Raw genomic sequence first — 15564 nt, forward strand, 5'->3', positions numbered from 1 at the left:
GGTCTTCCCTAGACTTATGCAGCCGACAGAACCTGAGGGTTACATTTGTAAGCAGATCTGCAACAGCACACCCACAGAACAACCAAATGGGATACAACATAAAGTGCGACCAAAGTCAAAAAACTTCAGGGTGTTTGAAGCCTGAACTGAAATGGAAAAGACAAGAAATACTCAGAAAATCAGGCAGCATTTGTAGAAAGAGAATCAGAGTTGATGTTTAAGGTCCAGGACCCTTTATCTGAACCAATGAATTTTAGACATTTCATTTAGTTCCATTTGTTACATTATATGTAATGTACTCTTGGTAAGCTGAAATGGTGAATGACCACAGCATCCTACTCAGAGGCACAATCATTGAATCCCATTCAGTCTATACTCAATATTGGATTTACTGATAAAGCATCTTTCTGACCTAACCTCTAGCCACCACTAAAGTAGCAATTGACTCTATGTCAATCACTTTAGTTGTGTCATACACTATGATCAGAAGGAAGTGAAGACATTGGGAGTGATTTTTAAAAAAGACTAAACTTGTATTCACCCCACATATTTCTTTTAACTTACCATCAGTGCTCTCAGAACAAGATGTGCCTAAAGCAGTGTCTCCACTATCAGCTGTACTGGGCCTTCTTTCAGTCTTACGTTGGTATTTTTGTGAAATCGCAGGTGTTTGCCATTCCGTTTCACAGCAAGTTGCTCTTGGTATAACAGGATCTGCAGAAAGAAATGGGATTCATTTTAAAATTCATATTTGAACTTCATATGTCTTCATATTTGATTTCACCCGCTGGCTACAATGATAGTAGGTTACATTAAAAAATTCCTATATATAATGTATGGATGATTGATAGAATTTTAGAATAAATTAATGATTGCTAGAAAAGCCAAGTTCAGGGAAAAAATGATACTGTGAAGCCAAATTTGTGATTTTCCCTCATAGGGAGTGAACTATTCACTTAAGTACAACCAAGCAATAAAATAGCATCCAGGCACTTCACAGACACAGCAAACCAAATTTTGACAGAGCCACCTCAGAAGTTAGAAAAGCATAATGATGCAGATGGAAACCTGAAATAAAATTTTAAAAAACATACTTCAAAAATTTGGAATCATGGGACTTCTCATTAGAGCAGATCTAATCATAAGTTATTAACTGGAAGCCTTTAACTTCCATTTTGTCTCTCTACAACTGCTGCCTGAGCAGAATATTCCCAATAGTTTGCCTTATTTTATATAAGGAGACACTTAACTTTATACTTTATTGTCGCCAAACAATTGATACTAGAACGTACAATCATCACAGCGATATTTGATTCTGCGCTTCCCGCTCCCTGGATTACAAATCGATAGTAAATATTAAAAATTTAAATTATAAATCATAAATGGAAAAATGGAAAAGTAGTGCAAAAAAAACCCGAGAGGCAGGTCCGGATATTTGGAGGGTATGACTCAGATCCGGGTCAGGATCCATTCAGCAGTCTTATCACAGTTGGAAAGAAGCTGTTCCCAAATCTGGCCATACGAGTCTTCAAGCTCCTCAGCCTTCTCCCGGAGGGAAGAGAGATGTAAAATGTGTTGGCTGGGTGGGTCATGTCCTTGATCATCCTGGCAGCACTGCTCCGACAGCGTGCGGTGTAAAGTGAGTCCAAGGACAGAAGATTGGTTTGTGTGATGTGCTGCGCCGTGTTCATGATCTTCTGCAGCTTCTTCCGGTCTTGGACAGGACAACTTCCATACCAGGTTGTGATGTACCCTAGAAGAATGCTTTCTACGGTGCATCTATAAAAATTAGTGAGGGTTTTAGGGGCCAGGCCAAATTTCTTTAGTTTTCTCAGGAAGGCGCTGGTGGACCTTCTTGGCAGTGAACTCTGCTTGGTTGGACCAAGTCAGGTCATTTGTGATATTGACTCCGAGGAACTTAAAGCTTTTGACCTGTTCTACTTGCGCACCACCGATGTAAATTGGGTCTGCGGTCCGCTACTCCTTCTGAAGTCAACAACCAATTCCTTCGTCTTGCTGATGTGAAGGGATAGGTTACTGTCTTCGCACCATGCCACCAGGTTCTTAATTTCCTCTCTGTACTCAAACTCATCATTACCCAAGATACGGCCTACACTTGTTGTGTCATCAGCAAACTTGTATATTGAGTTTGATGGAAACTTGGCTACACAATCATGGGTGTAGTAACTTTATTTATTGAGATACAGCAGAGAATAGGCCCTTCTGGCCCTTTGAGCCACACCACCCAGCAATCCCCAATTTAATCCTATCCTAATCAAGGAACAATTTACAATGACCAACTAACATACTAAATGGTACATCTTTGGACTGAGGGAGTGAACTGGAGTACCCGGACAAAACCCACAGTCACGGGAGAACTTACAAACTCCTTATATGTGGTGGGAATCAAACTAAGGTCGCTGGTACTGTAAAGCGTTGTACTAACCACTATGCTACCATACCACCCAAGATATTAAAGCAAATAACAAAATGTCTAAACAGTCAGATTTTATGCAATTGAAATGAATAATTTTTAAATAAAACGGAGGGATTTAGTGAAGTCCAGAGTAGCAGACTTTGATTATAGAAAGTAGGTAAATGAATTAAAACCAGGGATCCTTAAGGGACTAGAAATCAAAAGATATGGATATCTGTAATAATAAGAGGTAAAGAAGATCAGAGCTAGGTTGTGGAGGAACTGAAAGCAATAATGGCAATTTAAAACAAAGTGATCCTGGAACAAATTCACATCACTAAGTACATGACAAATTGCAAATTAGGACACAAGGTTTGGCCACCAAGTGTGAGGGAGGAAGCTCAAAAAAGTGCAAATACATAGGATAGTCAAGAACAGAGATAACAGATGTTGTTAGTTTCAATGTTGCTATGGAGATGCACTGTAAATTCATCTTGGGGTCATATACAACAGTTTCAAATAGTGGCCAGGGTGAAGAGCAGACCCAGAGGCAAGTGAATGAAGTTTACAACAAGGGCCAAAGATAAATGCCTCTGTTTTCCAAACACTGAGCAAGAAGACATTCCAACTATAGAGTACACACCCAATTATAGATGTTAAACTCATTCAATTTTAGATACATGCAGCTTCAAAGCCCCAGTTAAAGTGCCCTAAGATACTTACAAGATTTCAGTCCAAATTTTAATTTAGGATCATCGCACAAGTTGTCACTTCATCATAATTAGCTGCTGCAGAAGTCAACATACAGCCACTGGTTCAGGGAGAGACCCCAACCAGGGTTAAGGTGCAACTGCTGAGAAGTGCAAAGGAAATTTAACCAGGCAACTAACTGTGCCTCTTGGACATCATGCTTATACAGGTCTGGACTATTCAACATGGAAAAAAAAAGCTAGATCTATTCTCAGCCAATGTTTAACATGTTCTTTTCAGAAAGGTCACTGGACAGCAACCAAGTGCTGGAAGCCTGGCTGATTTCACTATAATCTATTTCAAGGCTGATTGAAGCACAGCATGGAGATTAAGCGGCCAATGGAATTCTGTACGTGTACAATTTCATTTTGCTATTCCATAAAAAGGATACCCTAAAATAACCTGCATTTCTACATTCAGAATACCTCATAAGTGTTGCAAAAAGGACATGCGGTTTGCAATGTTATACAACATATACTAAAAGAGAAAAGAGTAAGAATAAAAGATTCTTCTCTTTGCTCTCATGACCACCCCATCATCTTCCTGTTTCTCCACCTCCTGCTCTTTATTCCAGGCAACTTAGTGATAAATGTTTCAACGGCTGATGTCAGCAAGTCTTTCAAGAGGGCAAACCGTCAAAAAGAATCAGGCCCTGATAGTGTACCTGGTAGGTCATTGAAAACTTGTACCAATGAACTAGCTGGAGTATCGAAGGACATTTTCAATCTCACTGCTGCAGTGCGAGGTCCCAACCTGCTTCAAAAGGGCATCAATCATAACAATGCCCAAGAAGAACAGGGTGAGCTGCGTCAATGACTATTTCCCAATAACACACCATGATGAAGTGCTTTGGGAGGTTAGTCATGGCTAGAATTAACTTCTGCCAAACAAAGACCAGGACCCACATCAATTTACCTACTTGCACAAGAGGTCTACAGCAGATACAATCTCACCGACTCTCCAAACGGCACTGGACCACCTTAACAGTAATACCCACTTCAAGCTGATGTTTATTAATTACAGCTCAGCATTCAACACCACCACCCCCTCAGTACTACACCCCCTCAACAAACTTAAAAACCTGAGCCTCTGTACCTCCTTCTGCAATTGGGGATCCTCAGATTTCTCATCGGGAGACCACAGTTGGTGCACATCAGAAATAACATCCTCTCTTTGCTGACAATCAACATAGAAGCATCACGAATGCATGCTTAGCCTGCTGTTCTATTCTCTACATTCATGACTGTGTAGCTAGGCACAGCTCAAACACCACCTTAACATTTACAAATGACAACTGTTGTTGGTAGACTCAGATGGTGACAATGAGGTGTACAGGAGTGAGATAGATCAGCTGGTTGAGTGGTGTTGCAACAACAACTTAGCATTCAATGTCAGTATGACCAAGTAATTCATTGTGGACTTCGGCAAAGGGAAGTTAAGAGCACACACATCAGTCTTCATCAAGGGGTCGGCAGTGGAAAGGGTGAGCAGCTTCAAGTTCCTGAATGTCAATATCTTTGAAGATTCATTTAGGAATATGAGGAGATTTGGTCAGTCATCAAAGACTCTAAAAAACATTTTACAGATGTACAATGGAGAGCATTCTGACTGGTTGCATCACTGCCTGCTGTAAAGACACCAATGCACGGGATTGGGAGAAAACTGTAGATGGTTGTAAACTCAACCAGCTTCATCATGGCCACTAGCCTTTACACCTTCAAGGATATCTTCAAAAGGCAATGCCTCAGGAAGGTGGCATCCATCATTAAGATCCCTCACCACCCAGGACATGCCCTCCTCTCATTGCTACCATAAGGGAAGTGGTACAGGAGCCTGAAGATACATACTCAACATTATAGAAAAAAGCTTCTTGCCCTCTGCTATCAGATTTCTGAATGGCCCATGAACACAACTCATTATTTTGCTCTTTTCTGCACAAATTATTTATTATAACTTACAGTAATCTTTTAGGAATTGCACTGTAAATGAATCTCACAATAGATGTTGGTATCTAGAACCTGATTCCAATTCATGTTTCACTGTCCTATCAGATCCCTTCTTCAGCCCTTACCTCTTATACTCATCACCTCCCAGCTTCTTAAATCACCCCCCCCCACCTCCCACTCCCCTCCAGCTTCCGCCTCACCTGGTTTCACCTATCACCTGCTAGGTTTTACTCCTCCACCTTCTTAATCTGGCTCCTGTCCCCTTCCTTTCCAGTTCTTCCGCTCAATGCATGCTGCCCAAATTGCTGAGTTCCTCCAGCATTTTGTGTATGTTGCTCAAGATTTCCAGCATCTGCAGAATTTCCTGTCTAACCATAAAAGGTTCATTTTCATGCTGAGAACCTGTAACTAGCAGATGTCACAAACAGTGGTGTTGGGACTTCAATTGTTCACAAACTATATCAGTGCATTTTGGTGGAAAGAGAGTAATGTGGTCAAGTTTGCTGATGATACTAAGTGGGTGCCAATGATAGTTGTAAGGAGGATGCAGAAAGGCTTAGAGGTATCAAATCTAGTTTAATCATTCAACCATACATGAATACAGCCGTATGAAGCAGCGTTCCTCTGGGGCCAAGGTGTAAAACATACAGAGGACATTCAAAACAGTGAGCAAATAAAAAAGTCACGCAAAAAAACACATATAGTCCAAGTCCCCAAGTGATATGTCCCACAACTGTCTTCTGGCAGTTCGCAAATTGATGGTACAGGCTCCCAGTATATAGATAAGCCAAGTGTAGCAGGGAGGACATGACAGATGAAATATAGAAAAGTGTAATGTCTTCAGGGAAAAAGACAAGAAAAAGTGTTTGTAAATGCTGGGCCTCTGAAGTACTGGTATCTGGTGTCCTTGTACAAGGAAGAGGCAAATGCAGATCCTCTCTAAGCCGGAACAGGATTTCATTCCCCGGTTGGAAATGCAGCTGTAAACAGTTCTCACACAACAAAAATGCCTGGGGCCCCACAGCATCCAAAAATTCATTCCACCAGTCTCCCAAATACTCATGTGTCTGGGTGTCAACATCTTGGAGGATCTATCCTAGGCCGAACAGCGAATGTATTTCATTAGGAACTTGAGGAGAATTGGTATGTCACCAAAGACATTCACAAATTTCTACGGATGTACATTGGTAAGCATTCTAACTGGTTGCATCACTGTCCGGTATGGAGCGGCCACTGCACAAGCTCAGAAAACAGCTACAGAAAGGTGTGAGCTCAGCCAGCTCCATCACAGACAAAATCCTTCCCAGCATCTAGAACACCTTCAAAAGGTGATGCCTCTGAAAGGTTGCATCCATCATCAAGTACCCCCAATCCACATGACACGCCCTCTTTTCATTGCTATTATCACAAAGGTGGAACAGGAGCCTGAAGACACACACTCAAAGTTTCAGGAACAGCTTATTTCTCCTCTACCATCAGATTTCTAAATGGACAATGACCCCATGTACACTACCTCAGCATTATTTTTCCAAAAGGCTCACTGACAGAATACAAGACATCCCACCATCCTAAGCAGAGTTTTTAAAATGTTACTAAAATATATAAACAAGGTACACCAGAATATAATTTTAACATCAGGAGACACGATGTACAATGTTAATGTAATTTACATGTAGGATTGCTACTAGTACAGTGAATTCTAGTTAACTGGGCCATCCAGTAATCAGAGCAGCCACTTATTTGGGACAGCTCTTAAAGAACAAAAACTAGTTGAGGAAATAGCCGATATTCATTCCCTTTGATTATCTGAGACACCACGCCACTTAATTGGGACAGGGGGCTGTTGCCGCAGTTTCTAACTAACATCAGTTGCGTGCACTTACGTAGCTGCTGGACAACATCATGCGTATAGTGAACAGTTTTTAAAATAGCGTCAGTTGCGAGAGCTTGCATTATGTTATCTACTTGGCTAATGGGTGCCAACTCAAATAGCAGTGATTTTTGATAATATTGTTTTTTAAATTTTAATTTGATGTCATGCCAAAATGCCACAAAAAGATTTAACACTAGCCAAAAAATTACCCTACTAGACCAAACAAAAGCCATCCGCCTGACACCACTCATCGTCAACTAGCAGAAAGAAATAGAGTTTAATATCAAAGTGTATGTTACTAAATGCAACCCTGAGAATAATTTTCTTGCGGGAATACTCAATAAATTAAATAACCAAAACAGAATCAATCAAAGACCACACCAACAAGGCAGACAACCAGTGTGCAAAAAAGAAAAACAAACTGCAAATACAGAAAGAAAATAATAATAATAAATAAATAAGAATAAAAATTAAGAACATGAGATGAAGAGTCCTTGAAAGATCTCTTGCCAAATCCTCACAGACTTCTAAGGAAGTAGAGGCGCCACCGCATTTTCTTTGCAATTGCACTTACTGGGCCCAAGGAAGGTCCTCTGAAATGATAACATTGAGGAAGTTGAAGCTACCGGCCCTCTCCACTTCTGATCCTCCAAATAGGACTAGCTCATGGACCTCCAGTTTCCTTCTCCTGAAGTCAATAATCAGCTCCTTCATCTTGCTGACATTGAGTAAGAGTTTGTTGCAGATTCAGCCTACGACGGTGGTGTTGTCAGCAAACTTGAATATGGTATTGGAGCTGTACTTAGCCACAAAGCCATAAGTGTAAAGTGAGTAGAGCAGGGAGCTAATCTGCAAGATAAACTGTGAGAAGAATGGACATTACGTGAAGGACAACAAGGAACATCTCCAAAATGAAAGTGTGAGGGTAAGGACCTAGATTTTGAAGAGGACCTCAATCAATAGTTTTCCATTGTAAATGGACGAGATGTGTGTGTCAGTGGACCAATGTTAAAAAAAAACAAGTTAGAGTAACTAGCTAAGAAGTTGGTCACAAAGATTTTAGAGCAACAGGTAGCTGTTTGTCTCGATGGAAATGTCAGCAAAACATTAAATTCGAAGAAGCACATGGCGAGAAAGATTGAGCTCATACTGTAAGTGCAGAAACATGGAAATGGACACTAGGTGCCTGCTGATTTTGTTCATTTACAGTCAATCAAAAGAACACAGCAGCGTACACTGGATGAATTCCTCCATCGATAACTGTTAGGAACTAATACAGTTTTATAATACTGTGGTAGTATTGCTAGTGTTCTAATTTTATTTTGTATTTCATTTAAATACATAATTTATTACTCAGTTAAACAGTAGTTTAACTTTTATTATACCTTTATAGCTATTTCCATGAAGCTTTGGCTAATTGGGACAGCTGCTTAACTGGGCCAAAATGTGCCGGTCCCAATGTGTCCCATCAGGACCACTGGAATCCGCTGTGTTTGTATTGCAACCACTTATATTATGTTATCCAATCATATAGCCACATCGCCTTCTGTTTTCCTTCATGGTTAATTGACTTCAAAATTAAGTCTTCAGTAATTTTGGAACATCTTGGGTAGTGTAATCCCAGTCCAACAGCTGATGTTTTTGAAGCTTTGTCTAATTTTCTTCTTACCTTTTTCACTTCAATCATTCCCTGAAGTCCTAGCAAGAGAGTGCTCCTCCTCATGACACTGCAGTTTACTCTTCTTGATAATGGCAAGATTTGTGCTCTGCCCCTAATATTAATCACTGCATAAGACCATAAAGATATAGGAGCATAATTAGGCCATTTGGCCTATTGAATGAGCTCTGCCATTTCATCTTGGCTGATCCATTTTTCCTCTCAGCCCCATCTCCTGCCTTCCTCCAGTATCCCTTCATGCCCTGACCAATCAAGATTCAATGGATTTCTTTTTCTAATGCAAAGACAGAAGACTACAATTCATTACAAATCCTCTCAAACATTTCTGTCATGGATTTGAGGCCACATCTCACAGATGTGAAATGGATTCTAATTTTGTATAATGTGATTTTGATAGTAAGATTAATGGTTTTACCATGTGGTCATGGCGCTCAGTTCAGTTCTTCAGTTATTCTTACTTTTATTTCAACAGTTGACATGCTGACCAGGGTTAATATAAATTTAAGTTTATTGTCATTCAGCATACACGTAAGCAGCTAAACGAAATCGACATTTCCAGTTATCAACCATTCATTTTTTTTTAAGGTGCTGTAACGTGAGCTGGTCTTAATTGTAATTTTTTGTCACTAACTTTTAGTCAGCAAGCTCCATCTCTTTTCAAGAGGCATCAGTTTATTTGCCTCCAGCTACTAGATCATATTAAATAAAGCACAGCATTGTGAAAATTAGAAAAGAGCAACACAGGAGTGCTGTACTCTAGAATCTCAAAGGACTTTTTTGCCAGGAGGATCTTTCTGAGACACACCTGCATTTTAGAAAAATAAATCAATTACTACATTATAAGAATCTCTTTGTATTGTCCATGCAAGGAGTGAATTATTTTGACAATTCCTTCAGTGAATAAACTGTCATCTGTTAAAATTCTCTATGTTACTACCAAAAACCTTTTTAAAATACCAGCAAAACAATGTAATGTTTTTTTCTGATACTGTAACTGTTATTTCAAATATTGTTAAATATCTGAACAATTACAGATTTACTGCCAAATCCTAGCCACCTCATTTATGTAGCAACTTCTGCATGACTCAGGAAAATAATTTACCTGGGGAGCTGAGCAGTCTGACAGGCAAATGAAATGTCATTATTGATTAACACAGAGGAACTATGACATTAACATGTTTATAGAAACATGGCTAAATGATGGAAAAAAACTGGCAACCAAAGATTCAGTGGTAATGGTGGGTTGGTAAGAGATAGGATTACGCTATTATGTTGTAACTTTATGAAAATCTGGTTAGGCTGCAGCATTACACACAGTTCTGGTTGCCCCATGATACGATAGGAAGGATGTTGAGGCTTTGGAGAAGGTGCTATATGGTTTAGCAGGCATGTGCTATTATCAGAGGTTGGACAAACTTGGGTTGTTTTCTCTGGAGTGCCAGAGGCTGAGGAGAAATCTGAAAGAAGTTCACCAAGATTATGAGAGGCATAGACAGAGTGAACAGAGAGTATCTGTTTCCAAGGACTGAAATATCTAATACCAGTGGGCAGGCATTGAGGGCAAGAGGGGACAGGTTCAAGGGGGATGTAAGGGGCATGAATTATACTCAGAGCCACGGATGCCTGGAATGCACTGCCTGGTATTGTGGTAGAGGCAAATTCATTAGAGGCTTTTAAGAGACGTTGGATAGGCACACGGACGTCAGGAAGATGGAAGGATATAGACATTGTGTAGGTAGGAGGAATTAGTGTTTTGATGTTCATAATTTGCTTTTTAGCTGGTTTAGCACAACATTCTAATGCACATAGCCTGTTCCTGTGCTATACTGTTCTATGTTCTACAATTCAGGAAACTATTACCGCAGTAAGAATAAATAATATTGAAGAAAGTTCTTCAAATGTGGCAACATGGCCACAGAGCTTAGAAAGAAAAAGGAGGGCGATCACTTTGCATAGTCTATAGGCCTCCAATCAATCAGTGGGAGATAAAGTAGTATATAATGAAAACAAACCACAGAAATACAAAGTTGGCTTCTCTTAGTGCATGTGTACGCGTGCGTGCACGTGGTGGGGGAGAGGATATGCAGAAATTTTGAAGTGCATTCCAGAGAACTCTTTGAGCTAATACATAGATGGCCTGACCAGAGAAGGGGAAGAACTAATACAAGCCAGGAGGGAGTGTCAGTAAGAGAGCATTTCAGAGGTAGTGGCCATAACTCATAGGTTTTAATGTTTACAGGAAAAGGATAGATTGGAAACTAAGGCTTTGAATTGGGGGAAGACCAGTTTCAATAAGTTGACACAGGAACAAGAAAAATGATCGGGAGGAGTTATTTCCAGGTTAGTCTACATTTAACCACTCAAGAGTTACTTGAAAACAAAATGAGAGTTTAGAGCCAATGTACGACTGTAATGGTGAAAGGAAAAACCAGGTTCAAGCAATCTTGGAAGACTGACAGCTAGGTTTAAATAGAAAAGTGACATGCCAGGTTTAAGAACTGAAAATACCAGAGACCCTACATTATCACAGAAATTTGGAGAGGGGCATTAAAAGGAATTAAGTTGAGCAAAGAGAGGGCAGTTAATGTATAAACAGATTTAACAGAAAAACAGAACAAACTAGAAGACTATCAATACTTCTATGGTACTATAAAACTGTATCGACAGAGGAACCAAGCCAGTGTGCACTGCTGTGTTCTTTTGACTGTAAATGATGAAAATTAGTGCAGGCAGCTAAGTCAAGTTGACTGCTTTCACACAACGTTTTCGACAATTGCATCCTCCAAATCTTCATTTTCATTCTAATATTCAAGGTGATTATTGATACCTTCAAATTCTTCATAGTTCCTAATCTGTTGAAGTAGTGAAATTGTTTTATTTTCACCCAGGGCCACATCTGGCATCTCCAAGCCTGAATGTTTGAAATCAATGAACAAAATAGTTTTGAATTGTCTTGCTGTTTATTTTTCATTAAACTATCAGTGACAAAAATCACTGCTTTTTGAACGCAAACACTTGCAACTGATGTTATTTTAAAAAACTATTCATTTTAAGCATGATGTAATGTCTAGCAGCTACACAAGTGCATGTCATTGATGCTAATTAGAAACTGTTCGCCAACAGTCCCCTGTCCCAATTAAGCACTACAGTGTCGAAAATAATCGAAAGGAATCCCAGCTATTTTCTTGATTAGTTTTTGTTCTTTAATTGTTGTCTCAAATAAGCAGCTTCCTCAATTAACTAATGGCCCAATTAACCAGTATCCACTGTAATTTCAAGCACAGACAGTATACAGTTTGAGGAGAATATGTACAACATTTCCTTGTCTTATTTCAGCTCGAAGTTTGGGAATTTCTGCTAGAAGAGCCTTGTTGAGTAAATGCAGTAGATTTTATAGATGTTAAACAATAGAGCCTCTTTATGCCAGTAGTGGAATGAATGTATGTTTAAGGTGCATGAAAACATTCCAGTAAAACAGGTTTCTCCTCCACCACAAGACCCATTAGAAGAGGAGGGTAAGATTCTTAAACTCAACTATATACAAGCCCAGCAAGATCAACTATTCCTCACAAGATAACCAGGAAATCTTTGAATTGCTCCCAATGCATTAGCATCCTTCCTTAATCAAGGAGACCAATACTTCAAATATGGTCTCACAGCCCTATAATAACTGAACCACATTCACCTTGCCTTAAAAGTTAATTCCCCTAACAATGATTAATATTATTAGCTTTCCCAATCACTTGTTGCACCTGCATAACCCTTGTTTTGTGAATGGTGGAAATCCTTTTAGAATCAAGAGACACAAGATCTGCTCCAGAAAACCTAGCATCTGACTTGCTCTTATAGCAATAGTATTGAAATGGGTGGTTCAGCTATGTTTCTGCTTAATGATGACCCCTCAGATATTTATAGGAATTTGAAAAGGTTAGTGTCATTGAATCTCTTTTGCTTGTGAAGTTACCGCTTGACATCTATGTGACTAAGTGCTACTTTACACTGATCAGCCCATACTTGAATTACTTCTCAGTCTTGCTATCTATAGACAGAGATTCTCATTATATACTGCAAATGCAGTTGAAAACTGTGTTTCACTTCTGAAGTAACCTAAAATGGTCCAGCTTTGGATAGTGCCCCAAAAAAGCTCACAGACCATCAATGCACCTTGGTTAATGGTAAGGGTCCATGGCATAAAAAAGGTTGGGAAATCTACCCCATCTTCTAATAACTATGACTTCCCTTTGCACAAACCTGTTAAAAGTTTTCTCCAGAATCTACCCATTTTGATTTTGATTTTGCCAACACTTGTTACTATCACAGGTGGTCACAGACAGCTCATTACTGGAATTTGGGATATTTTTTCGATGTTTGCACCTTGCTTATTGTAAGGTCTAAAATCAAGTTGCTCTTCAAGAATCCAAACCAAATCAAAAATTAATAATGCAGTGCTCCTAGGTACTTTCAATTTCTAAGTAGCCAGTGGCTGCTGGTACCCTTGGTATACTCTTAAATCAGAATAATTTGGACATTGCAATATGCACTTTATCCTAAACAGATATGAATTTCACACTCAAGCTTGCATTCTAGACAAATACTCATGGGCTAACTATCAATTTTCTGCTGCAACAAAAGATCCCCACTTAACACAGTTTTACTAATACTAAGACACATTGTTACGAGCCCATTAGCAAGCAGTGCCGGACGGTAAAAGTTTTAACCTAGTTGTCTGCCATCCTGCTGTTAGCCATTTTCTATCAGTGCCATTAGACATGTAAACCTTTGATACTGAGAGAGAAAATTTACCAGGCTGAAAAAAATATTTGCACACAAAATTGAATGGTGGGTGGGGGGAGGCGAAGTGAAATATGCTACATGCCTTAAACTGAAATGCAACAAGTATCTACACAAAAAAATCCCTTATTACTGTACAACCCAACAGTAGCACTGAGCAGATATAAATAAAATGTACCATCTCGCAACACATTGTAAAATATGAAACTCCATTCCAAGAATTGTTTCTTTTATTGAAGTGGGATAACACAATGAAAACAACTCCACTCTTCTTTACTAAATGACTCACCCAATGCAGCACTCTGAGAATGCTGGAAAAAACACTTACACAAGCCTTCATCAGTATATCACATCAATCACCAGCACCATACCTATAATTACTGTTTCACTTTTGACAAAATAAGCCGAGTCATAGAGATATTAGCAGAATTTGTGGTACAGATTTTCTCAGCAACAACACCAACCTGTATCTATTAGTATTTATTGCATCATAATGAAATGTTGGATTTTTACGCCAGTGTTGCTAATCCAAATCCCTTTCCACCATCTGATCTCACTGAAATCCCTTCATTTAAATATATATATTTTAAATACATTTACTGGCTTCATCACAGCCTGGTATAGAAACACTAATGCCCATCACCAGAAAATCCTACAATAAGTAGTGGATATAGCCCAATCCATGCCAGTTAAAGCCCTCCCCACTATTAAGCACATCTACATGAAGCGTTGTTGCAGGAAAGCAGCATCCATCATCAGGGATCCCACCACCCAGGTCATGTTCTCTTCTCGCTGCTGCCATCAGGAAAGTGGTACAGGAGCCTCAAGACTCACACCATCAGGTTCAGGAACGATTATTACCCCTCAACCATCAGGCTCTTGAAGCACAAGGGATAACTTCTCTTGCCCATCACTGAAATGTTCCCACACCTATGGACTCGCTTTCAAGGACTCTTCATCTCATGTTCTCAATATTTATTGCCTACCTATTTATTATTATTGTAGATTTATACTTGCACAGATTGTTGTCTTTTGCACACTGGGTGTCCGCCCTGTGCTGCGGTCTTTCATTGACTCTATTATGGTTATTGGATTTATTGAGTATGCCCACAAGAAAATGAATCTCACGGTTGTACTTTGATAATACACTTACTTCGAGATTTGACTCTTGCTAAATTTGCCTGTGCTGTTACCCAACTATTCACTCTAGTACAAATTTCACATTTTTTAATCACTTTCCAGAAACTTCTAAATTCAACATTTATCAGTGACTATTAAATATTTATGTACCTAGTTCAGATGTTCGCTTTTATAAATGAGAAAAGATTGAACTAGGAGTCATTAATTTGGAAAATATTCTCAATATCTTTGTATGACACTAATTATATATACAAAATATTAAATTTATTAGAACACATGCATTATTCATGAAATGAAAACTGTTGAAGTACTTTCCATTTATAGCCTGCGTAATTAATTTTGAAAAAGATAGCTCAGAAGCATGGCAGTTTTTGAAGGGAAGATTAGAAAAAAAATCATAATATCTGCCCAAGTCTGGTCTTATTCACACATTAAAGTTTATCATTGCCTACACCAACACTAGCAAAGATAAAGGTGAGGCATATTTCAGACTAGTCTTAGTTTATTTTGCTTTAATATTGAACTCTATAACAGAAGAAGAATAAATCTGAACATAACAACATAAGAACATAAGAAAGAGGAGCAGGAGTAGGCCATCTGGCCTGTCGAGCCGGCTCTGCCATTCAATAAGATCCTGGCTGATCTGGCCATGGACTCATCTCCATCTACCTGCCTTTTCCACATGATCCTTAATTACCCTACTATGCAAAAATCTGCCCAACTTTGTCTTAAATATATTTACTGAGGTAGCCTCCATTGCTTCATTGGGTATTGAATTCCACAGATACACCACTCTTTGGGAAAAGCAGTTCCTCCTCATCTCCATCCTAAATTTACTCCCCCGAATCTTGACGCTATATCCCCTAGTTCTAGTCTCACCTACCAGTGGAAACAACTTTTCTGCCTGTATTTTATATGTTTCTACAAGATCTCTTCTCATCCTTCTGAATTTCAGCGAGTACAGTCCCAG

General features: G+C 39.2%; 1 protein-coding gene across 2 annotated transcripts in view; it reads right to left on the reverse strand.

The window, feature by feature from the left end:
- cep85 (centrosomal protein 85) overlaps window positions 1-15564 on the reverse strand; it is a 98899-nt gene that overhangs the window by 62489 nt on the left and 20846 nt on the right. The window contains exons 1-2 of one of the 2 annotated variants that reach the window (XM_072247389.1): window positions 3140-3224; window positions 565-714 (exon numbers count right to left, since the gene is read on the reverse strand). In XM_072247389.1, coding sequence (XP_072103490.1) covers window positions 565-567 — 3 coding nt within the window. In that variant the 5' untranslated portion in view covers window positions 568-714; window positions 3140-3224. Of the gene's footprint in view, window positions 1-564; window positions 715-3139; window positions 3225-15564 lie in introns of those variants that run through there. The other variant, XM_072247388.1, reaches the window with a different exon arrangement.

This window comes from Mobula birostris, chromosome 30 (assembly GCF_030028105.1).
Source record: "Mobula birostris isolate sMobBir1 chromosome 30, sMobBir1.hap1, whole genome shotgun sequence".
Classification (NCBI taxonomy): domain Eukaryota; kingdom Metazoa; phylum Chordata; class Chondrichthyes; order Myliobatiformes; family Myliobatidae; genus Mobula; species Mobula birostris.